Source organism: Xiphophorus couchianus, chromosome 3 (assembly GCF_001444195.1).
Source record: "Xiphophorus couchianus chromosome 3, X_couchianus-1.0, whole genome shotgun sequence".
Taxonomy (NCBI): Eukaryota; Metazoa; Chordata; class Actinopteri; order Cyprinodontiformes; family Poeciliidae; genus Xiphophorus; species Xiphophorus couchianus.
Window position 1 is genome coordinate 24,332,064 of NC_040230.1, and position 25,203 is coordinate 24,357,266.

The following is a 25,203-nucleotide window of genomic DNA, read 5'->3' on the forward strand; positions in this document are numbered from 1 at the left end:
GGTGGAAAGAGATGATATTGCCCCACAGGAACTTGCTGGTTTCTTGCCCCACTTCAGAGATTATGAACTGAAGAGACAAAAGCTGAACTCTTTGCGAGGTGTGTGTGTCCCATTAGATCTGACGTAAAGGTAACGCGGCGTTACAGAAAAAGAACATCATACCAACAACCGTATGATGTTGGTATGATGGTAGTGTGGCGTTCTGGTTTTGTTCTGCTGCTTCCAAGACCTGGAAGACTTACTGAGACAAATGGATTCTGCTGTCGGCCAAAACATCTTGAAGGAGAACGTCCTTCCATCTCAAGCTGAAACCAACCTGGGTTCCTGAGCAGGACGATGATCCAAAACACACCAGCAATTGCCCTGCTGAACGGCTGTGCTAAAAAAAAATAAAATAAAATGAAAAGTTTGGACTGGCCTAGTCGAAATCCTAACCTGAATCCTATTGAGATGTTGTGGCATCATCTTGAAAAGTCTGTTCATGTTCAAATCCCTCCAATGTGGATTATGACAAATGATGGAAAGATGAGTTGATGAGTTGGCCACATTTCCTCCACAGCTGTAAAAAACTCATTGCAAGTTATTCTAATTGCTTGATTTCAGCTGTTGCTGGTAAAAGTGGCCCAAGCAGTTATTAGGTTAATATGCTACCGGGGGGGAGGAGGTGAAGTTAATGATGGGTTAGCGCCTCCCGCTGGCCTGGTGACCCCAAATAGTCCACTCATATCTCTGGCTCAATTGGCGTTGTGGCTGTGTAGGGCCCCCTGCTGGATAGTCTGAGAAACGGAAACACACCGCATCTGTAAAAATACTAACAAAAAGAAACGACCTGGTGTTACGTTTCATCATTACACACTTTTTAATGTAACTAAAGAAGTAAAAAAAAAAAAAAAAAAAAAACACAAACCCTCTAAAGCCTGATAAATTGTTTCAAACATTTTCCAAGTGTATTGACATATTGTGTACAATTCAAATGAAAACCAAAGAATTTTTGGTAGAGAAAAAATAAAAGTTAAAAAGTTGTACTGTGTGGGAAGATCTTTATAGTTCAAGAGACGCTCGATCGTGAACTGTTATTCTGGCATTTGCTCATTTTTATAATTCACCGTTTGAAGAGAGGTGACAAAGTAGCCATTTCTCCCTTCAGTCCACCAATATAAAACTTGCACATAGCCGCAATTTTTAATTGACCAATTGGAAAAAAGGCAACAAAATTTCTGAGATATTTTACAATAGAAAGCAAAAATGTTTGACTCCAAAATGTGAGTTTATGAGTAAAGTCCCAACTTTGCTAAAGATGTTAGTGTGAGTGCTCTCAACACTCCCACTCACATAATTTCTTAAGTTCTTTTTTTTTTCATCACTTCATTTTTCATTGTCGCTTTTAATTCCACAAGGTAAAACAAAGAGCTTTTGATTCTATGCATAGCATAAACTTTATTGAGTATATGAAAACAAATACAAATGGGGAAAAAATAGAATAATGTCACTTTTCCCCCCCCTCAAACAAGAAAATAACTTAAGTCACCCTTTTAATCAATTCAAAACATAAAGAACAATGTGCATTTCATTTTTTCTGAACCGAGCCTTTCTTCCACCTTCAAATCCATCGAGACTTCATGGGTTTGGATTACGTCTGTCCAGGTGTAATTCAACCCCAGACATGCGCAGCTTTGTTCCGTCTGCTGAATGGAAGGAGCATTTTTCCCTGTAGTTACTCCGACAGAGGCACTCGCTGACCTTTTATGCAAAATGTCCTCAGAGGAGGACAGCAAAACATATAAAGGAGTCCTTGTTCCACGAGCTAAAATGCAAATGTGGTTGAAGATCTTCAAACTGCTACTTTTGGTTAACATTTATACCGATACTGAAACAGAAAGCTGAAGCTCACTTGGGACTTTTAGCCGGTTTATTACTGAACAGAAGCCGTGTGGAGATCACACACCGGCAACATGCAGATGATGCAACGGGTGCGTACATCTGAGCACATTTACTGAACATTTCTGAAATATTTACACACTTAAAAACCTTCCCGCTCGTTCAGCGGCGTCGTGCGCATCGAATTGCCTTCATCCCCACCGCCTCTTTGAGCCGAGATAATTTTAAATCGCAGAGCTACTTAGAACGACACAAGCGTGAGAAAATAGTGTCACAGAAAGCAGAGCTTGACTACTGAAATTTGTTCGGTGTTGTTTTTTAACATTAGTCAGAGTTCAACTCATCAGCGTTTCTAGTATCGACAGGAACTGAGAGCTCCGGCGGTGTGTGAGAATCCACCGGACCTTTGCTGAGATAAGTCGAGGCTAAACAGGCAAGAAGGACAGAAGCAGGAACGTGACGCCAAGGTCTGAAACTGGCAGTTTTTATGATCAGCATCGCTAAATGGTTACAAATGTGCAACATGAACCGCCTTCTCTATTAAAAGAAATGGTGTTTTTCTCTTAAATAGCCGTTTATGATCCTTCTGTGTGGGGGGGGAGAGAGCTTCTCAGTACGAGCGGATGGCAGGAGGAACGTGGGCGCAGTCCTGTTCGTTCAGAGAGCTGTCGATGACGGGGCGGTACCTCAGCGTCACCTGGGATTGGTCGGAACGAGAGAGGCGCGTTAGACATCGCTAATGACGGTGAGCTGACGACAAACCAGAGCACGGGATACCTTTCCAGTTTTGGGGTCTACGTATGACATGGTGTGCTTCCTCCAGTGCTGCTCGAAGGGCTTCTTCTGCTGACCCTGCAGGGGCTTGGAGTAGTCGTACTCATCGATACGATCCTGAAACACAAACGAGCCGATCAAGTTGCCATAGCGACGGACTAGGGTGAGAATGGAACCACAAGTGCAACAAACATTTTCACACAGTTTTGTCGTCTTACAGTGCGTGTTGGCGTATCTGGACATACTAGATTCCTGGCTTTAAATATCATGTTAAACATTTTCTGAAACAAGTTCTTTCAAATATGTACGTTAGCTAGGATGGATTCTTGTTTTGACTACAGCAGGGGTGTCCAAGGCAACGGGGCCATTTCAGCCATTTTCTACAGATAACATTTTCTTTAAAAGAGCATCTTAGGTACAAAAATTTGGTCGATTTTGATCAAATTTAAAATTTTTTAGTTTGTTATTGAGCAGATAAAATGAAATGAGGCACAAAAAGCTAATCTTAAAAATGTTTTGAAAAACAAGCACCCCAAGTGCTTTCAACTGAAAGACTTTGGCCCTTATGGCAAAACGTTTGGACACCACTGGTCCAGAACGTGTGTATTAGGATGAAGGGTGTGAAATTCTACCAGTTAAAATGGGTTTGATGTGAAGTTGGTCGTATTTTTAACTCCACTTTGACTTTTCATCAGGAGTTGGAAGCTCAGTCCCTGGGCGCCCCCAGGTGGTCAGAAAATGAAGCTACATTTTTCTAACAAATCAGTCTGATTTGCTTTTTATCATGGTCAACTAATCATAGTCAGATGAAAGTATGAAGTCACAATTACTAGAAACGGAAATACAAAGATCAGTAACGTCAAAGAAATATAAATCTAAGGGCTAACTTTGAAGTCCTCTCTGGCGTGGGCGCCCCTGCTCTCCTTTCTTTGCTCAGCAGCGTTGATGGTTTGGACGCCGTTCAGCATCAGGTTTTGCAGCTCCAGTGACTCCACCAAATCTGTGTTCCACACGATGCCTAACACACACAAAAAATAATAATAATCCAGCTTAGTCAATTCCCCACACAGCTGGACCCAGAGTACACAGACGACGGCAGAAGCCTGCCTCTGTCAAACGTTTTGATCTTCTCCATGCTCTGGTAGACGTCGGCCATCTTATCGCATCCCTCCTTCAGAACAGAGCCGGTACGGAAGACGGCGGCGTGGTTCTGCATGGTCTGGACGCGGGGAAACAAAACGATTTTAGCTTGTTGGAAGAACACGTCCTACCAAATCCACGGCGGACTGCCGAGTGGGTGTTCAAAGTGTTCACCTTCTGCATGTTCAGCCTGATCTCAGATGTTCTCAGACTTCCATTAGCAAACCTCAGCTTGTCCAGGTTGGCCACAGACTCCTCTCCTGCGCTGGGCTTCAGCGGGGATAGCTTCTCTCCTAAAGCGACGTAAAGAAGTGTTAGCAGTGGTTTCACATGGAACACTGCTGATTTAACACATTGACCCCTCAATCATGTCGTCTGTCGTAGAAGCGGGGAAGTCTTACCAGGTTTGTGCTCCTCCGCGATCGTCAGCGCGCAGGCTCTCCCGAACACCACCAGGTCCAGCAGGGAGTTAGCGCCCAGCCTGTTAGCGCCGTGCACGCTGGCACAAGCCGCCTCACCGCAGGCGTACAGCCCAGGAACCACCTTGTCCTCGCCGTTGGTGTGATCGATCGCCTGAAGGTGGGGGGAAAAAAAAAAAAAAGAAATTCACCGTTAACGGTCTGAGGAGACATTTGAGAGCGGCGAACGGGATCGGGGGGAGCGTACCTGTCCCTTGTAGTTGGTGGGAATTCCTCCCATGTTGTAGTGAACCGTGGGCAGGACGGGGATGGGCTCTTTAGTCACGTCGACTCCAGCGAAGATCATGGCCGTCTCTGAGATCCCGGGCAGCCTGGTGGCCAGCTGCTGCGGAGGCAGGTGGTGGAGCTGCAGGTGCACGTGGTCCTTGTCCGGACCCACACCTCTACAGAGAGCAGGGCGGCCGTTTTATTGACCGCTTCATGCTTACAGCCACGAAGCAGAAAAACTGTGTGCCTCCCTCCCTACCTGCCCTCTCTGATCTCTATGGTCATGGAGCGGGACACCACGTCTCTAGAAGCCAGGTCTTTGGCGTTGGGGGCGTAACGCTCCATGAAGCGCTCGCCCTCGCTGTTGATCAGAATTCCTCCCTCGCCACGGCAACCCTCCGTGATCAGGCAGCCAGCCCCGTAGATCCCTGCAAACATCTACGTGTTAAACTGCTGAGAAAGCATTGTTCATATAACGACTCCAGTAGGGTTGAAATGATTAATGGAATTAATTATGCTTAATCCATTATTGACTAATTTAGTAATCGATTAATTGGAATATGCAGACTCTAAAATTGCCCATTTGCTGAAAGAGTCAGAGCACTAACTGAGCAACAACTGTATACAGAATATATATGTTTTGCATTTATAATAAAAAAAAAACAAAAAAAAACATTTGTCTATAAATATATCCTGAGAACTCCTCAGGTATCATTTTTAACTTCACCTGGTTCAAATTCTGCTAAACCAATCTTCTCTGAGGCACATTCTGCTTTCAATTTATTAATCCACAATAATCAACACAGTAGACAGTACTTACTACAAGTGATCAAGCTTTCATTAAAGGAATACTATGTTATTGCATTGTAAAAAAATAAAACAAATTATTTGCATTTTTTTAAAATATTTCAAATATTGTGTAAAAAACGGTTTATGTGGTTAAATGAAAAATTAGAACAATGTGCCAATTTTTTTTTATCCGATTACAGTCGTCAAAGTAATCAATAGAATAATCGACAATGAAAATAGTAATTAATTAATTGCAGCCCTGACTTCCAGGATTTACTTTCAAGAATTAAATGCCTTTTAGTGTCATTTTATAAATGTGAGACACTGAAGGCTTGGACAGATTCTCCAACTGCAAGTCTTGCATTACTATTAGATTGCCACGTCATTGTAAAGTCTCTAAAAATGCACTCGTTCAGGTTCCATGTAAAAAAATAAAAAATAAAATCAAAAAATAAACTTGAATAGTTATGTCATCCTTCGAGTCGAGTCGACACATTCTGCTGCATCGTTCCTTCACAAAGCTTTTTATACCCTTCGGTTCTGAGTTAAATGGCAGCTGTAGTGGTGGCCTCAATGATCTACGCTCATCACTGTAAATAAAATTTAACTATTTTTGACCCGCACTATTTAACTGTGCTTATTTAGCCAACAGGTGAAAAAAGTATGAAGATTAGACTATAAGAGGAAAGACAAACACACAGCCTTCAATACGGTGGAGCATGACTATGAAACGTCACCGTTGAGCCTGGTGTCAAATATCTGGCAGAAACAAAAATAAGGATGACCTTCAGCCACACACACCTGTCGCATTATACGTCTGAACACAGAAACGGTTCAGTCCGTGTCCAAAAGCTGGACACAGATGATCAGAGAGGCAAAAATCGAGCAAAATGTAAAACTATAACACACACACGGTGAAAGTTGTTTAAGTGAAAACATGCAGGGTTAAGACTTTTGTTCTGTTCTGTAAAACGTGGACCAAGTCACTGTTTACACAGTTGTTCTTAATCTTGTCTAAAATATCAAGTTAAAGTAGTTGTGGCTTTATGTCTGTCCACCTGTACGTCTCCAGCTTCACCTTCTGCTGCAGCCTTTGAGTTCAAGGTCGACAACAATCAGCCAACAACAACATCCAGCATGTAGGGGGAAAAAAAACATGGTCATGTGTTTTCACCAATGTTTCTGCACTGCTGGAGTTCATTCCCAGCAGAATCAAGGAATGCTGCTTTTCCTTTCAATTAATCAACAAGATTGTAACTCTTAAGTGCTTTGTTCTTGACTCTCTTTATGCCGCTCAGTGAGATAGCAGGGGCAAAGTTCCACACATGTAAACATTAACGCTTTCTTACAAGATTATGCCAAATTTCTGTGGCACTTCAAAGCAGTTTGTCTCTCCTCCGACTCTGGTTGTGACTTTTCTCACCAGTGGGATGGAACTGCACAAACTCCAAATCCTGGCACGGCAGGCCGGCTCTGGTCACCATGGCGTTTCCGTCTCCTGTGCTTGTGTGGGCAGACGTGCAGCTGAAATACGTCCTTCCGTAACCACTGAGAGAGACACATTTAAATCTTGTTATAACTGTGACTCCTGAGCTGACAACACTGAGCTGCAGACGAGTTCCTGCCGTACCCAGTGGCGATGACGGTGTTCTGGGCTCTGAAGCGGTGGATGGAGCCGTCCTCCATGCAGAGAGCAATAACTCCTTTACACTCTCCGTTTTCCATCAGCAGATCCAGGGCAAAGTACTCCACAAAGTAGCTGGTGTCATAGCGGAGCGACTGAGGGAAAGGCAGTGGAGAACGACGAGTGAAATGCAGTTCAAGCGAAACGAGCTTCTCGGTCTGAGCTGGAGGGAGAAGCTGATGTCCTCACCCTTCCATAAAGCGTATGCAGCAGGGAGTGTCCCGTCCGGTCCGCCACACAGCAGCAGCGGTGGGCCTGGCCCCCCTTCCCGTACTTGAGACTCTGACCCCCGAAGGCCCTCTGGTAGATTTTCCCGTCTTCGGTGCGGCTGAACGGCATGCCAAAGTTTTCCAGCTGAGAAAGATGAGCAACACGAGTCTCATATTGATCACTGTGACTCATACCTACTCGAAGGCTTTCTGATGGAGTTAAAGAATCTAATACTGTAGCGCCATCTTGAATAATCGTGGTTTCTTTTGGAAGAGTCAAATATGTGCAAAATAAAATTTTTTAAAAACTCGTCAGAGACAGAGCTGACCTCCACTACGGCTGCAGGAGCCTGCTCTGTCATGTAATGGATGGCGTCCTGGTCTCCCAGCCAATCAGATCCCTTCACCGTGTCGTAGAAATGCCAGCGCCAGTCATCCTGCTCCATGTTACCCAGAGCCGCGTTGATCCCACCCTGGAAACAAGAGGAATATTTTACCAAACAGCACCGCTCCAAAAGAACGAAAGACGCAAGTAGAGTCGAGACAAAACTCCTCTCCAAAATGGCCGACGGCCCTGTTTACATACGCCATCGTGTTGGGGTACCTGTGCAGCGACGGTGTGAGACCTGGTGGGGAAGAGCTTGGTGACGCAGGCGGTGTTGAAGCCGGCCTCTGATAGGCCAAAAGCGGCCCGAAGGCCAGCTCCTCCGGCTCCCACCACCACGGCATCAAACTCGTGATCCACAACAGGATACTGAGTGGAGATCTGGAGACAGTCAAGATAAAGAAGGTCTATTTTTTAAAACTTCTAATAAAGAGGTGATTTGCAAAGGGGGGAGGAGGAGTCCTGATTTTCAACACACAAAAAGAAGAACTCACATCATCTGCTACTTTGGCACTTTTCTTCTTGCCGTAGATGGAGAAGTGAAAGTTCCTGGAACCCTGAACTGCAGCAGCAGGGACCTGAGAGAGAAGCAGAACAGCTAAAAACTCACAAAGATTACATGAAATCCACTGAAGGTCGTGCTCCTATCAAAAAGACTCTAGAGGGGCGTGCCGTGGTGGCGTAAGGGGTTGGCGTGAACCATATTTGGAGGCCTTGAGTCCTCGACGCGGCCGTCGAGGGTTCGACTCCCGGACCCGACGACATTTGCCGCATGTCTTCCCCCCTCTCCTTCCCTGTTTCCTGTCAGCTAACTATCATGTAGGTCAGTGGTTCTCAAATGGGGGTACGCGTACCCCTGGGGGTACGTGGAGGTACTGCAGGGGGTACGTGAAGCTTTTCAAAATATCTTTAAAAAAATCAGTAGGCTCCTCATAATAAGTCTTGGGAAAAATTATTTTGTAAAAAGTTCGATAAAATATAAATGTGTGTTCATGCACTGAATTTTATATTCAGTATTTAGTTTCAATATCCTTTAAAAAGTTTTTTAAAGGATATATTTATTTTTTTTTACCCCTGGAGGGGTAAAAAAAAAAAAAAAAAAAAAAAGACTAGAGGCAAATGAAACAGTGACCGTCTGGATGTTGACAACAGAGGAAGGAATCCAGTTTGTCAGTAAATTATGACACAAAGCAATGCTATGCACTGGTTTAACAAAGCAGAGCTGCAGCTCAACTAAATATTTTCCTACAACTTCAGTTCAGGAAACAGACAGTAGATATTATTAGGAGTTACGTAATCTATATTCATCAAACTATTACAGCTGCTAAAAATCTGTTCATCATCTCCATGGTTGCATCAGAAAAACACTAGGATCATACAATTTTTCCAATCTGCTAGAAATGTTTTGATGGGATCTGATCAGTGACTGGCAGATTAAATACTCAGACGTCAGATATTTTATTTTCTGTTCCATTAAGGACTTGACACACTAAACTACCATTTTCTGTCTCTACATTCACTAAACGACAACATGGAATTTAAATGCACTGCTTTGAGTTTAGTTTAAAAATTATATGTTAAAAAATACATTTTTAAAGGATAAACAGGGATGACCTCTTATTCCTACTTTTGTTTCAAAACTACCGTCTCTACCATCTAAAGAACCAGTAGCGGATATTTTCCCTCGAATCTCTATAAATCCTTTTTTTTTTAAAAAAAAAAAAGCTGATAGATATTGTTTCACACAAAGATGTTGCACTTAAATGTTTAGCTATACGTAGACAGTAATGGAAGTGTGCTCCCCATCATCTCTGAAACTTTCATCACAAACAAAAAGACATGGTCTTGTCAAGATCATACGATTGTAAATAAGCAACTGCGTCAAACCGTATTTCCACTTTAAAAACAAACAAAACAATGTTCCTATTAATATTTTCACTAAATAGTAATTCAGTTTCCCCCTTTGAAATGTTTGCAATCCAAAGCATAACGATGTATAAAGTAATGCATGTATAAGTTTGGACCTTTTCATAGCCCATCATTGAGGATCTCATTTACTTCATTAGGATTGGGTCCAATAGTTTCTAGTAGAAAGCCAATAAATGCCAACTACTATCATCTTAAACCAAAAGATGCCTGTTCTAAACACCATGTCCAACAAAAATAAATCAGAAACAACAAAACTAAGCTTCATTATCTATAATGCTTCATTATAGATAATGAAGCATTCATTATCTATAATGAAGCGTGACCCACAACAATGAAGTTTATTTAAAACAAGAGCTGTAGTATAACTCGCATCGAGCCATGGAAATAGAAAACTGCATTTTATTAGCTCTTCACAATGGGAGAGGAGCTAGCGAAAAAGAGGGCAAATATGGATTTATAATGCATAACACTGCAAGATTACATAGTAGAATTATTTAAAGATGCTTGGAAATTTGTATTTTACGCCAACATTTGTTCTGCTTGATGATAAACCGCGTCTTGTCCTGTGTGCATACATTTACTTATGAAAGATTAGCAGCATGCATGTCCACGTAAGGAGCTGATTACAAGGTTCTTAAATAAATTACAAAAAAAACAAAAGAAACTATGACCCATAAGTTTCACAAATATTGCTCTAAATTGATCATTTGCAACACATAAATATGGAATAGTTGGACAATAACAATACTTTTCCTCGGGCTGGCAATAATTATATTCTTTGAGGTGTCACATTGAGACACCCTATGCTATATAACAGGTTACGCAAGCAACAATTCGGCGATTATGAAAGCAACACTTATTTGCTGCCCATCTAAATATGATGACTCAAATGTACACGCATAATTAAAGTACATCTACATAAAAACGTGCCCAATTATTTTTCAATGTGGCTACTAACCGCTTTCGTGTTAGAGAGCACCCTCTTGGAGAGGAGACGGGACGCCGCGCGTACAGTCGCCATGTTGTCGGTTGAGAAACTGTTGCTCTGATGTCGGGGGAAGAGATATGCTGTCGGACTGGACGGAACCACTGTACGAAGAGGGGGCGGGGGGTATCTATTTTATGCCTAATATATTTTACTGATAAAAAAAATATTGCATTGTTTTCAAGAAGAAGATACAATCAACTGTGTAAGAAATTTTTTTAAAAAGAAAAAAGTTGTTGTTTTGTGATATTTAAATAAAGTTTTATTCAAGTCGGTTTAAATCAACCACCCTGCCCAGCTGTGCGCACAAGCAAATGGTTATTATATAAGCGGAGTATGCAGGAGCAAATGTATAAGTGACCTAGGCATTTCATTCAAGGTGAGAGGCAGCTGCATACACAATGCAGGAAAAAAAATATGGTTTGATATAATTATGGTGCAGCTATATTTTCCGTTGATAGTTTGGTGTTAAACACTGTAGCCGCAAAGGCAAAGGTTAGCCAGCATGCTAGCTGGTGCTAGCTTTGTTTTTGGTCAGCTAAACGGCCAAACCTCCTCAGGCGTCATCACCACAGTCTGTAAAAACATGTCTACAATATACGTAGGCCTGTTTGTGGAAGTCACGGGCATTTTGTTAATGCTAAAATAAATATTTACAGCTAATGACGAACACTGAACTTAAATTTAGGGTTTTGAAGGTAAATAAACTACTGATATGAGCTGTCAATAATCTAAGCTGCCAGGCCACACTTGTCTGAAAACTGCTTTATTTATAATTGCAGACAAATGTGTAGATCACATTGTTAGCTACAGAAGGAATGAATATAAATTAAAAATTTGTTTTTGTTGGATTATTTTATTTATTTGTCCTTCCAGCAGCCTCCATGAACAACTTGAATGACCCCCCCAGATGGAACATCCAACCGGAGCAGGGAGGGGGGGAAGCAGGGGCCGGTGGTGGCCACCAGTGGAACTACGCCCTGCTGGTCCCCATGCTGGGACTGGCTGCATTTCGTAAGTTGCACAATTATATTCTTCTGGAAGTGTTAGGATTGGGTGTTTTTTTTTTTACTCTGGATTAAAAAGTAGGTTAGAGTTATGTGGTTTCCTGACTTTATTTTAAGAAAATTACTTTTGCCTTTTATGGAACCTGTGCATTTAGTTGATATTCTTATTTGCAGATACTAAATAAAAAAAATATTCTGCCATTTTATTGCACAGTCAAGTACCGTAACTATATTACCTTAAGACACAGGTGTCAAACTCCAGTCCTCAAGGGCCGCTGTCCTGCAGTTTTTAGATGTGCCACAGGTACAAAACACTGGAATGAAATGGCTGAATTACCTCCTCCTTGTGTAGATCAGTTCTCCAGAGCCTTAATGACCTAATTATTCCATTCAGGTGTGGTACAGCAGAGACACATCTAAAAGTTGCAGGACACCGGCCCTTGAGGACTGGAGCTTGACACCCCTACCTTAAGATGTTCTAAAAATGCTACATACATATCAAATAAGACTTAAAAAGATATTTGACTTTGGTACCTCGAAATTGGGTCTCTGTCTCTTTAAAAATTCCGTCTCCTTTGGAAATTTCACCTTCAGATTCCTCTACTAAGTGGGAGTGGGAGAATCGTGATGGAGTTTGGAAACTGCTGCTTTTACACAGCTGTGTGGTTGCCCAGGGAGATTAAAGTATTTCTCAAACATGCATGAAGGATTAAAGGCAACACTCCATGTATGTTTTTGATGAGAAAATAACATCATAACATGACATAAAGCTTTAAAAAAAAGTCAGTTTAACTTAAAACTACCCCTTTAAATAAGCAGTGACTGTTTTTATGATGGTTTATAATAATACGCTTAATTTCAATTTCAGAAAGACCAGATTAGCTAGGTATAAAATGCTCCCCTGTGGCCATATTGTTAAAAACTGTTATTTTTAAAGGCTGGATATGGACGAGGGACTCTCAGAATGAGATCCAGAAGGTCAAAGTCCAGTACGACAAAGACGTCTCCGTGATAAAAAGCAAGATGGAGGCTCGCTACCGGGACACGCTGACAGAGAGCCGCAGGGCGGTGGCTATGCTCGAGCTGGAGCTGGAGAAGGAGCAACAGAGGGTGAAAGGATACCAGCAGGCCCTGGTTTCTCACAGCCAGCATCTAATCCAGGAACGGAAAAAGCTGGAACAGGTACCCTGCCTTTAGCTCAACCCGCTTTTATGTCATTCTTGTTCCTTTCCTGTTCTCTTTAAAGAAAAACGTATTTTTTTTGACGCTAGGAGCGAGAGGCGCTGAACGACGAGAAACAAAAGCTCGTCAAATCTGGCGCCGCCGGTGCTGCACTGCGCGACGCCCTGGAACGGGAGGCCGAGTGGCACCAGCGAGCCTCAGCCACCCTGAGGGAGCTGGAGGGTCTGCTCGTCGAGCGTCAGAACGCCTACTGCTCTCTCATCCAGCCCCGGGATCAGCGGCTGGAGATGGAGAAGAACATGCTGCTGAAGGTGGTCAAAAACCCCGTCGCTGCGGAGCTGGGTCTAGAGTCTGACTTGCAGGATATCTTCAAGAGAGACAAGCACTGTGCGGATCTGATGAACATGGACAAGAGGAAGAACGGAAGCCTCATGTGGGTTTACTTGAAGTACTGGCAGCTGCAGATCACTCTGCAGAAACACAAAAGAGCGGAAGAAGCCATATTCGACGGGAGAATCCAAGGTCACGGAAAGTGACCTCCATAAGCTGCTTTTGTTATCGTTTTTGGCTTTGATGGATGTTAAGTTAATGTGGAACAGGGATCATCTGATAGGAATGTTATGCAAATACCTAAGAGGTAATCTTATTCCGATGTTTTTCCCCATGTCATTCATGATCTCTGAGTTAAGGGAACATCATAAAAGTATGTCTAATTTCTGAGGCCTCAATTCAGACTTGTTAGCTTTAATTTAACCACGGGGTAAGTTAAAATGCACTTGGATACATCCGGTGGTGTCCGGTAGCACTTTAAATCAAAGAAATTGAGACGTTTATTTATTTTTTACCCTTTTATCTCATAGAGAAATCCGGGTTAATGCACACATCTGATAATGTAGTTAAATTCTTTGATTTAATTTATAGAAGTGACGTAAAACACAGAATGTTGATAAAACACATCATTTTCTACATATTTTAAAGCTGAGTGGAACTCTTGTCGAACTTTTGTGGGAGGTAACGGTGGGACTTGGCTTCAACGTATCACCACTTCCTCAGTTTTTAATCATTTAAAGTATTTTCCATCGAAATTGAATTAGTCTTATTGGGTCTGAAATGTTTGATTTTGTGAGATATCTTGGTGATGGCACTTTACTGACGCTGCATGTGTAAGTAAAATAAAACTTCAATAAAAACACGAATGCTCAGATGGTTCTGCACTGTAATGCTCATGTAAAATGAATTTATATGTGTAGCCTTTTTATTGGGAACCAGGCTTTATGCTTTTTTTGTTTGTTTTTTACTTTGTTAAAGTGCTGGATTTCATGTCATGAGTACACATGTATTGATAACAACAACTATGTGCAATTATCTGAATATATTTTTTTCCAAGAACTGAACATGTTTGTGTTTGCTTTTCCCCCTTAAACTAATGACTGGTGTCCACAAGGGGGCGCTCTCAATTTAATTGTTTGCAGAGCCTTTAATCTGGTGGCGTACAAACGTTTTGCAACATGGGCTAGAATCCCAAAGTAGAAAGTACTCAGGGGAACAAATAGTTTTTCCAACTTAAAAAAAAAAGTCAGTTCTGTTCTAATCTTCTCAACAATAAATTAAACAAACAATGTTTTAATGAAGCAAAGAGCTGTATTTTTTTTTTGTCTTAATAAAAGGCAGACTGTTTCTTTTAGTTTTTGGGTAAATATTTGAGTCTATTTCCTACAAATGAGAACTTTCTCCAACAAAAAACTCGCATGTTAAAGTTTATAGCCCCACTTACTGTGAAATTAAAAGAAAAATACTCTGTGCCCAGTTAATTTCCGTTATAGAATAATGAGATATGTCATTGAAACTCTTATTCTAAAAATAAAAATGACAAAAGTTGCCACTGCAGGGTCAAATTTGTACAATTCTTGAACTGCAGTCAGGGGCCACAAAAAATGTTCAGAGGGCCAAACTTTGGACACCCCTGCTTTAATCCAAGACAGAATTTGTTTGGAAGCTCATATTGCACAACTATAATGAACACGAAATTCCAGTTATAATGAATCCAGGTCTTCATGTGAGACACATTACACAGTTGCAACCAGATTGTGTTCATATCTAGAGTTTTATTTCAACAATACTAATCCACTATTGAATAGATATAAATATGAACCCATGAGACGAGACCTACTGACATCCTGGTCAGTACTATCATAACTGCAGTTTTCTATAAATAATAACAGCATGTTGCACCGTTTAGACTCTTCAGCTGCAGATATAATCTCATTTCCCTTCCTTCACTCTCTCCTCTGCTCTCGGTGAGACACGTTTCTCGGAGAGGACATCAGCCTGGAGGCTCTGAAGTTCTCTCTGACCGGCTTGCAGAGGTCCCCAGTGATGGAGGGGGTTTCATCTGCTGTGAGATTTGCCTTTCCTTCAATGACGGGTTCTTCTGTGTCGGAGGCTCGCTGCGGCGCTTTGGTCCTGTTGGAGAACGGCAGCTGGTACTCTCTCATGACTCCCCCCTCTATGCCCAGCTTCAGGGTCTGGCTGGGCCTCCTCTCAACCATTAGGTGGACCACCTGCTGCTGCTTGTAACTCTCTCTGCGAGCGCTGTCGGTCTCTGACAACGTCATCCTGAAACACAGTGCACACACACACACACACACACACATGCACAGCTAAACTTTATGCTATGCTTTAAGATGTAACAAACGATAAAAACAGGGAGACGTTAAGGTTTTCTGAACATCACGCGGCTAAAACCTTTCTAGGATGATAAATTTCACGTGAGAAAAATGATACAGTTTCAGACAAATATTGGACCAACTCTGTTGAAGGATGTTATTTTAGCTGTCATACTTGTAAATATGTAATTTATTGAATTATGTTTGGTTCGTGACTGAAAATATAGTTTCTTTTTTCCAACATTCTGATATAACAGAACGCTGATCATTTTAGCCAGAAGAAGGCCTTTTGTTAGGTTTTTTGTTGTTGTTTTTTTTAGTTTCTTACAAAAATCTATCTATTTGATGAGAGCGGATTTATAGTTCATCATTAATTATCCACAGTCAAATATTGCTCTTCATCTAAAGGTAAACAGTGTTTTGTTTTTCAGCAGTTAGATTTTCCTTCAGCCAGTTCTAGATCGAAGCATTGACTGCTGTGTGTTGTCATGTTTATGTTTATGCATTTGGCACATGACAAATGAGAATATAGCGATTCAGTTATTATTAAAACCAATGTTAAGCCAATTAGACAGATAAACCAATTCTATCAGAGGTGATAAAGGTGTCTGTATAGCATCCAATTTCAGTTTCTATAATCTAAAGATGTAATTTTTTTCTTTCAATTTGTAAAAAAAGTAAATATTTGCAATTGAGCCCAAAATGATCCATGCCCCTGTTTGTTTAAGATTGAAAATAGCAAATCAAACCAAAAATCTTGATTTGCTAAAACATATAACCATATGAAGGTATTGTTTATTTTTCATTTGAGTTAGGTTTTCTATAATTTTATTGAAAACAACATGTCAACAACTAATTACATCCATATTCCAATTCAAATTGATGGGGAAAATTGTGTCATTGGTTAGATTAAAGATAGACATTAAATCTGTCTAAGCTGTTCTGACCAGCTTTTAACATTCTTCCATTGGTATTTTAACCGTTTAGCTTTGTTAATGTTAGTTCCAGTCAGAAGAAACCTGTTGTTATGAAAGATTCCTGTAAACCTCTTCTCTGTGTTCTGTGAATTGGACTTCAAGGCCGTAGTCTCTGCAGCGTATGGAGCCGTCCTCGGCATATTGAACCGCTCACCTGTACTCAGGTCTTGTCTCCAGCACCATGTTTAGCCAGCAGGCGCTGTAGCTCTCCTTCTTGCACAGGTCATCCTCCTGAAGATCCGAGTAGGACTTCACCAGGCAGACCCTTCCTCTGCTCACACAGTGCATAGTGGACGTAAGTATGTATGCCAACGTTTGGGATTCTCGATCTCTGCCGAAGCCGACGAAAACTTAAGGGAGAAGATCGGACATTGAGTCGCCTGAGATGAGTTTCCCTGTGTTGCGGTGTCTTAAATGTCCCGTCTTGTTACTATATTTACTCCTCTGTGTCACATTGTTGTGTATTTGGTGAATGCCCCCCCTCAGGCTTTCTGCAGGTTGGTTTCCATCTGAAAAGGAGCTTTATGAAAGCCTCCATGATGTCGGCCAACTGGATTATCGGAGTCAATTTAAGCCTTGATATTTGTAACTTTACAGACCTTGGACAATAAACAGGTCGAGTTAATGTGGTTTTAGATATCAACTTTGTGTCTACGTGTAAACAGGTAGACTTGGTATACCAATGGAGAGGATGTTCTAGCTTTGCAAACCTATAAATTTATGTGTGCAGACAGAAATATTAAATGGATTAGAGTGTGATCCCATTTGACCTAAGATCAAATGTCTGCTGGCATAGTTGAGGAGAGAAAGAAGCTCTGACTGCTTCTTTAATCGGGCTCATTAACTCAGAGCTGCTTTCCAAGCAGCGAGGCGGAGCAAAGGCATTTTAAACTTCAATGTTGAGCTTTTTTTTTAAACATTTTGTCTCATTACAAGCAAAAGAATTCAACTTATCTTACTGGATTTTTCTTTTCGTCATATTGGAATATGATTATAAAGGACACATTTACAAAGTGTTTTTACAAATAAAAAACTGTAAACTCTTGCCGTGCATTTGCATTCAACCCACTTTAGAGCTCGAGAAACACAGCAGAGATATCAGGGATTGAGTTGTGAAGTTTAAAGTAGGGTTTTAAAACAACGTGTGCAGGTGGAAAGATATTCCGAAAGGACAACCATTGAGTGTGCTCTACACAAATCTGGTGTTTTGAACAAAGAAACAATTGTTGAAGAAAGCTAAAGGAATCTCTATCACCAATAGCTTTGCACGCTTGGTCAAATATGTCAGTCAGTGCAATGGGGAGCCAACGTAAAATAAATAATAAAGAAACTGACAAAAATATTCCATAACATTCCTTCTCTCAAATGGTTTGTGATAATAGGAATCGCAAATGTCATGTAAAACAAATAATAAAGTTCGTCCAGAACACAAAGTATAGAATTAGATGTGATAGATCTGCCCTCATGGATCAGGCACATTGTCACCGATATCTAAGCTATAATTTTTTATCAATATCCCGATATAGATATAAATATCGGATCGGTGGAGGAAGGATATCTGGTCAGATGGGACCAAAATGTAACTTCTTGTCTTTAATGCTAAAGGCTACATGTAGACATCGCCGCTTTTTTACACCATCACCTCTGTGAAACCTGGTGGTGGTAGAACCATGCTGATAGGAAATGAAGTGAAGCTACAGAAAGTTAGAGGATGATCCCGTAAAGCTGCTAGAGGCTACAGAAGACTTGAAATCGATTTCTACCTCACCTGGTGTTTCAAATAACATTCTTCCAGCAGGAGGACCCCTTGCAACCCGAGTCTGATCAGAATGAAACTGAATCAGAAAGAGCGTGACGCTATGATGCGGCAGGAGGAAGCATGCTGGACTCCGACCAACAACACCCGGCTCCGTGACACCAGAGTCAGCACCGCATGACTCCAGTCCAGGCGCTGGTCCGAACACGTGTTGCTGTGGTGACAAGGATTCACATTTCCCCCAACAGATTAACCTTTGGTCACGTCAAAGTGGCATTAAGTGTCCCGAGAGGGAAGATGTATCACTTCATGCGGTTTCTATATCTGAGAAGAAAACATGCTTGTGTCTCTAACAATGTTGTTCTCCTGCTGTCTGCCCTGAACTCACTCATCCAAACAGGAATCATTTGAATGTTGGAAGTGGAAATAATTGGATGATTAACAAGAATAGCAATTATTTTTGTAATCAATTAATCTATTGATTATTATGATGATGAATAGGATTACGATATTGGCACATTTTGCAGATTTTCACTAAACCAGTTCAGATTTTTTGTTACACAACACTTGTAGTATATTTAAAAATGCAAATCACAGAATTACTTTTTTGAATAAGAAAACAAAGATGATTTTGCCAAACATCCAATAGCACATTATTCCTCTAATGAAAGACTGATTATTTGTAGTAAAGGCTGCAGTTAAAAAGTACTGACTATTAAACTGTTTATTTATTTTATTTATTAATAAATGGACAGCAAAATGTGGTTAATAGGATTTTTTTTTTTTTTTACAAACTTTGAACAAGATTAAGCTAAAAATGTCACTTGAGGAGTTCTGGTTACAACATACTTACAGAGAAAGAAGGTTTTTTTAATCTTAAATGCAATAAATATATATTTTTGTACAGTTTTGGCTTAATTACTGCTCTGTGTTCTTTCAGCAAATTGGCAATTTTAAGATTCTATGTAGTCGAGTTAACAATTACTTGATTACAATTATGTCAGTGATTTATTAATTACATTAATTGCTTCAGTCCTACTGTGAAATAAGAGACAGTTTATCACTTTTAATCAACGGATATAAAGAACAGTTCCAAACAAAGTTTTTTTTTTCGGACTGAATAACTTTACTTTGTTCATTCACACATCTTGTTCCTCTGACACTTTCATCTGTAAGAACTTTTTAAATCAGGGGAAAGCAGAAACACATGAGAAATGTCTATATTTCTTAAAACAAATGTTCTGATGAAAAACCAAAACAACATACACACTGACACATGTCGTCTATCTCTGTAAAGCTCATATCACCCAAGCCTCAGCATCAGTTTCTGAACCAGGCGGGTCTTTTCCTGGACCGCTCCACTATCCTCTTCCCACCTTCCTGCTCGCTCGGCGTTTCCCCCTCATACAGGACGACCGTCTCCACGGTCGGGGCCCTCAGGGGGCCGCCTTCCATTTCCTTGATCTGCTGGCGTATCATAGAGGTCTCCTTGCAAATCTTGGCGTAGCAGAAGCCGCAGAGGATGTGGCTCTGCTTCAAATGGCCGCACTCTGGACACGTCTCGATGTTTTTCTGGTTGAGCAGACAGAAACAGCAGAGGGAGTTAATAAGTGATAAACCACATAGAACACAGCATGGTCAACTTTTTTGTACATCTCTTTAAAAGTAGTATTAACTGAAGATGAATAGGTTCATATTTAAGTATTTTATGCTTTGGAAAAAACATTATAAAACCATATCATTACTTTACCATAAATACTGAATGTAATGATCTTTTCAAAGCAATAGTGGGAAGTTTGGGTTTAAATGGTTGGTATTGTCATCTGAGCTGGTGTGACAAAGTGAGCTACACAATGTTTAAAGTTGAAAAAAACTTTATAAACACTTTAAGCATTTTTTTCCTTTTTCATAAGGTAAATTATTGCTGAAATATGCACAGTTTTACTTTATGTATCGTACTGAAGCAGTTCATGCTGTGTCTTGTCTCAGGCTATGGACTCAATAATGACTGTATCTAAATAATCAATAATGAGGGGAGCAAAGGACAACTTTGCTCAACAATCCAAGAGAGATTTGGTGCTGAACAGTGTGGTGGAGGACAATTGCCACAAGGCAGAAGTGATAACTATAGTTCCTGAAGTATCGAAACCTTGAGATGGTGGGTCCAGGGCCAGGAAACAAAGATCTTAAATCCAGTATGAACATACTGAAGGTTTTATTTATTAAATTTGATGTGTTTCTTTAAATGGTTTAACGCCGAAACACTGACTGTACATCTAAAATGTTACATACCACAAACCTTAAGCTTACAGGGGTGTGTCTATGATGGAATAGGAGCTCTATTAATACAAACTAAGAAACCGTGGCAGCTAGATGTACCTTAACTTTGGGGAACTTTCTTTCATCTCTCCTTCTGGTTCTGTTGATCTCTATGGTGCGTCTCTTCTTGGGGGCCGCCATCCACAGGATGCTGTCCAGGAGGCCGGGGGTCTGCTCCGGGCTCTGCTCCTCATCCTGTTGGGGGTCCTGCTCGGTCTGGGGCAGAAGGCTGGGGCCATTCACTGCCAGAGCTGGGGCTATACACGGACAGAGAAACAGCCACACGTTTTACACGGAGTCAGGCATTAAACAGCTTACAACATGGACGAGCACCAACACGGCGACAAAAGCTCACATTTGTTATTACAAAAGGAAGTGGGATAACAACAACTGAATTAGGTTTGTGATTTTTAAAAAAAGCTGCAGCCTTAATGTTTCCGGCCTAATCTCACCCAGCTGCGTGTCCAGTCCGGATATTTGGAGAAGTCTGCTTTCAATGCGCAGCAGAGAACATCTGAGGCTGTGCACCAAGGCAGGTAAGTTCATCATTTTTACTTCAGCACGTTTCTTCTCCTTCAGACATTACAAACACCTCACGGTCACCGGGATTTCTTCTTCTTTGTTGATTCGATGTGCGATTGCCATCTAGTGGGGGTTTGTCCAAACTGCATTTATTCCACCCACAGCGTTTTATTTGCACGAGTTTTTGCATCAAAACGGCTCCTCTTACATCAATTCAATATCCAAATGTTTTTTAAATGTCTTACTCGGTTAGAAGAAACTGAGATAGTTCATTCTCAACTCGGCAGACCGTCACAGAAAGAATGACAGAACGCCATTTCAATTAAAGTTGTATTAGTTACATTAATATAAAGCATATTCCATTTAACTAAACTAAGCAGCCTTTTATCATTTAAACATTAAGCTGCAATATTCGTATAATCATAATACAGGCGTAATGAAGGGCAGACTTTATTTCACATGTATTTTATGAAGTTTCCCCCAGAGGGCGCTATACACCCGTAAGTGTATTTGGAGTTTCCTGTTCACGCCTGCACAAAAGAAGAAGAAGAAGATCAAAATGGCGGAGCGTGGCTATAGTTTCTCTCTCACCACATTTAGGTAAACTTTATGAAAAAAAGCAAGATAATCTTTCTCAGAAATTTCAAGTTGCGACGTGAAAATGTTTTCTTGAATATTAGTATGATTTAGAGCTTCAATGTGGTCCGTTTAAATACTGAGAGGCGTTCTTGCTAGCGGCTGGAGTTGATGCACTGTCATTGTCGTCCAATGAATCGGCTATTAGCTTAACGGCTAACTCTTAAATATTAACTTTTAAGATATTTTAGAGTCAAATTCCATCAGTTGATAAAATAATAATAATTATAGATCTAATTTGCGATTGTAAAGAGTTGTAAATAGCTGTGTTGGAAGTTTGCTTTGCTAACATTAACAGAAATTAGTTTCTGATTTTACTTTCAGTTTCGTCTTTGTCAGGTAGTTTATTTTTTTTAAATTCTTTGATGCATCGACAGGTGATAGTTTTGCTTGCACGTGGATGAGCTTAACTCCCTTCCAGCCTTCAGCATAATATCTAAGCGTGATGTTTGTGCTCCTGCAGCCCCTCGGGTAAACTGGTCCAGATTGAATATGCGCTGGCAGCTGTAGCAGCAGGAGCTCCTTCAGTTGGCATCAAAGGTAGGAATCATGGAAATCTGCTGCTCTAACGTAACTTCATTCAGTCGAAGGGGACATTATTGCTTCCCTCCCGCATAAAGAATTGTCGTTGAGCTAAACTTGTGACTTTTGAGTCGTATTTTCATGTGGATACTCTGCTACTTTGGATTTAATCACACTGGTTATCTTATTACAGCTACTAATGGAGTGGTCCTCGCTACGGAGAAGAAGCAGAAATCCATTCTGTATGACGAACAGAGCGTCCACAAAGTGGAACCCATTACCAAACACATAGGCATGGTCTACAGTGGCATGGGACCTGACTACAGGTGGGGAGACTTTACCCTTCTGGATGTGAAATCTTAACAACTTGAGGCCTAACATGGATTTAAAAATAAAACTACAATTAAAATGAATTTCCAGTCCATGCATTGTCATGCTTTTTTTAACTGCACAAAATCAAAAATATTTCTAAAATGTATTTTGTTAATTTGCTTTGTAAGGTTAAGGAATTTACTTTATCCATAGACGATGACATCATTGTTTTGGTAATAAAACAGCTCAGTCTTGACCTACACAGATAGACAAATATGTTTCTCATCATGACAGGGTTTTAGTGCGACGAGCCCGGAAGCTGGCACAGCAGTACTATCTGGTGTACCAGGAGCCAATTCCTACAGGCCAGCTTGTCCAGAGGGTGGCCTCTGTAATGCAGGAGTACACACAGTCTGGGTACGTTTGGGTAAACACTCATTATACATACTAGCGGTCATTTTATTTAGCAGTAGAAGTTGGAAATGTCCTAATTGGGATTGTTTTTATCCTAATTATTGTCACCTAAAATGCAAACAGCTTTACTTTTTGTTTCTGAAAGCGCATCTGACTCACACAGCTGTAGTCTTCAATAAACTTGCATCTTGTTCCTGCTGTTTTTTTTTATCTCTCATTTTGTTTGTTGGAAAAGCTGGGCTAACATTAGCATGTTTTCTCTGTTTATAATCGACTCATTGATAATTCTGCTCATGGAATATTTAAGGGTGGCTCCAGTTAAGTTACAGAAAAAGTAATGATTTTTGCTTTGAGCATTTTAAAGTTTAATAATTAGCTTTTTGACAGCTATCTGAACACGACATTTGGAACAGATCGTATCGCATACTCTTTCACTGTGAATGTTGCTATAAAGCATGAGGTACAGACTTGTAAATTTGCCTAAAGTGTAGTTTGCAGTTTTACCTGATATGCGCCAAAGTATCCACTTTCTTCACTTCACTTTCTTCCTTTTTTGGAGAGGATGCAGAATAAATTCTTCACAATTTAGTTCATCCTTCTGAAAATCTTACTTTGTCAGTTGTGCTACTTCACGGACAGGGGACTGTTTTTAAATTCTATTCCTAAATAATGTGCATTTTTTTCTCTCCTCTAGCGGAGTGCGCCCATTCGGCGTGTCACTGCTGATAGCTGGTTGGGATGAGGATCACCCCTACTTGTTCCAGTCTGATCCCTCTGTATGTTGAGTTATTTTCACATTGTCTGATAAGTTGTTTTGGGCTTTTGCCAGCAGTATGTTTAGAAAAATGAAAGTTGGATAATTAATTTTGCTTATATTTGAAGGCTGTATCTGTCATAAACATGAAAGGCCCCCAAATATCAGTACTCTGTTTTTGTATTACAGGGAGCATATTTTGCATGGAAGGCCACAGCCATGGGAAAGAACTACGTCAATGGAAAAACATTCCTTGAAAAAAGGTACAGGTTGAGAATTAAATATGAAAGTTAGATCCAATACATTGTCAATGGATATACATTATGAACTTATGTGTGGAGCGTAACATAAGTTACACAATGTTCAGCATTCTGTGGTTGTCGTTCCTTAGCTCTTTGTTTTTCTTTTCAATCCAGACCTAAAGAACAGGTTGTTTTTAAGAATTTAAGTCATGATTCATTTTTATGTTATTTTCTATTAAGCTCTTTAAAAGTCTGAATCTTGGAATACTGTTTTTAAATAGATTAATCATAATAATGACTGATTTATGAGTGAACATTTTGTGTTGTCTTTCTTCTCTCTCTCTTTAGGTATAATAATGACCTGGAGTTAGAAGATGCTATTCACACAGCCATCCTTACATTGAAGGTAGATCAGATCTTATCAGCATTGCTGGAAGCATTAAAACATTTTCGTTATTGTGTTTACTTTCAAATCCATTATTAACATTTGTCTGTCTTTGTGCTTTAGGAGAGTTTTGAGGGTCAGATGACAGAGGAGAACATTGAGGTGGGAATCTGCAATGAGGCCGGGTTCAAAAGACTGACCCCAGCAGAGGTGAAAGACTACCTGGCAGCCATCGCGTGAACACACCCTCTCTGAAGGGCCATCTGGCTACATTTCGAAACAGATTTAGCAGCACGGTGGCCAATTGACACAAGGAACAGAAGAGTATGTCCACAACAACATAATGAAGACATGCATATCCCTATTGACCATTACTACTCAATGTCTACACAAATGTTTATTCTTATGGACATAAGAAAATAAATGAGCTTTACCCTAACACGTACTCTTGATGTCCTTTGTGACAATTGGCTTGTGTGCACGCTGAAAAGGTTTTGAGTTCTGAGAGAAATCTCAGGTCTTCCATTGAATCTTCAATTCTTACTCCTCAAAGAACTGCGCTGAGTTTGAGGACACACCTCTTCTGCATAATACATTTAGCTAAAAAACATATTTGTGTAATAATCAAACTTCGAGGTCATGACAAATGTTTTTCTTTACATTCAATAAAAGATATTTTTCATTCTTTTAATACATTTGAGTTAGATTTTTAAAAAAAGAAGCAGGTTTTGGAGGATTCAATGGCGAGGCTTGAGATTTTACAGTCAAGATCTGATTGCTGTACTACCGTTTTACATTATGTACTTTTTTTCAGGCTTAATACAGTTCTTAAATTTGTATTTTCTCCACTGTTATGTGTCACTTATTCAAATAAAGAATGGTGAACTGTTGACTCATTGCTTCTACTTATTACATTTTTATTTTGAAAATATTTTAAAATGAATTTAACAGCAGAAATGTTTTTTTTTGTTGTTTTTTTTTAGATGAGCGCGCTCTAACATTTACCGGAGCACCTTGTCAACGTATTTATGTATCCCTCCGCTTCTATTT

The 25,203-nt window shown here is 40.4% G+C and overlaps 5 protein-coding genes across 6 annotated transcripts; 2 read left to right on the forward strand and 3 right to left on the reverse strand.

Annotated features, from left to right (window-relative positions):
- Positions 1–1,893: 1,893 nt before the first annotated feature.
- On the reverse strand, positions 1,894–10,578 carry sdha (succinate dehydrogenase complex, subunit A, flavoprotein (Fp)). The gene is made up of 15 exons (XM_028012199.1): positions 10,433–10,578; positions 8,040–8,123; positions 7,765–7,926; positions 7,490–7,633; positions 7,141–7,305; positions 6,898–7,046; positions 6,691–6,815; positions 4,738–4,906; positions 4,459–4,654; positions 4,194–4,365; positions 3,967–4,085; positions 3,760–3,871; positions 3,540–3,670; positions 2,656–2,769; positions 1,894–2,575 (listed from the first exon to the last, which is right to left on the reverse strand). The coding sequence occupies exons 1-15, from the start codon at positions 10,493–10,495 to the stop codon at positions 2,489–2,491; spliced, it is 1,992 nt and encodes a 663-aa protein (XP_027868000.1). The 5' UTR covers positions 10,496–10,578; the 3' UTR covers positions 1,894–2,488.
- Positions 10,579–10,743: 165 nt separating this feature from the next.
- Positions 10,744–14,042, forward strand: LOC114142238 (coiled-coil domain-containing protein 127). Of its 2 annotated transcripts, none has more exons than XM_028013388.1 (4): positions 10,744–10,838; positions 11,336–11,473; positions 12,404–12,648; positions 12,738–14,042. In XM_028013388.1, exons 2-4 carry the CDS (start codon positions 11,344–11,346, stop codon positions 13,182–13,184), a joined length of 822 nt encoding a protein of 273 aa, XP_027869189.1. In that variant the 5' UTR covers positions 10,744–10,838; positions 11,336–11,343; the 3' UTR covers positions 13,185–14,042. The 2 variants fall into 2 exon arrangements, with proteins under 2 accessions (XP_027869189.1, XP_027869190.1); XM_028013389.1 differs by having other exon boundaries at positions 11,339–11,473.
- Positions 14,043–14,733: 691 nt separating this feature from the next.
- LOC114142239 (telethonin) lies at positions 14,734–18,165 on the reverse strand. The gene is made up of 3 exons (XM_028013390.1): positions 18,060–18,165; positions 16,446–16,641; positions 14,734–15,264 (listed from the first exon to the last, which is right to left on the reverse strand). Exons 1-3 carry the CDS (start codon positions 18,076–18,078, stop codon positions 14,925–14,927), a joined length of 555 nt encoding a protein of 184 aa, XP_027869191.1. The 5' UTR covers positions 18,079–18,165; the 3' UTR covers positions 14,734–14,924.
- A 921-nt stretch (positions 18,166–19,086) lies between these two features.
- On the reverse strand, positions 19,087–21,000 carry mrpl32 (mitochondrial ribosomal protein L32). The gene is made up of 3 exons (XM_028007583.1): positions 20,819–21,000; positions 20,427–20,623; positions 19,087–19,619 (listed from the first exon to the last, which is right to left on the reverse strand). The coding sequence occupies exons 1-3, from the start codon at positions 20,913–20,915 to the stop codon at positions 19,368–19,370; spliced, it is 546 nt and encodes a 181-aa protein (XP_027863384.1). The 5' UTR covers positions 20,916–21,000; the 3' UTR covers positions 19,087–19,367.
- A 366-nt stretch (positions 21,001–21,366) lies between these two features.
- On the forward strand, positions 21,367–25,045 carry psma2a (proteasome 20S subunit alpha 2a). Its single transcript, XM_028009971.1, has 8 exons — positions 21,367–21,488; positions 21,988–22,064; positions 22,240–22,372; positions 22,653–22,775; positions 23,467–23,548; positions 23,716–23,789; positions 24,117–24,174; positions 24,277–25,045. Exons 1-8 carry the CDS (start codon positions 21,448–21,450, stop codon positions 24,391–24,393), a joined length of 705 nt encoding a protein of 234 aa, XP_027865772.1. The 5' UTR covers positions 21,367–21,447; the 3' UTR covers positions 24,394–25,045.
- The last annotated feature ends 158 nt before the right edge of the window (positions 25,046–25,203 follow it).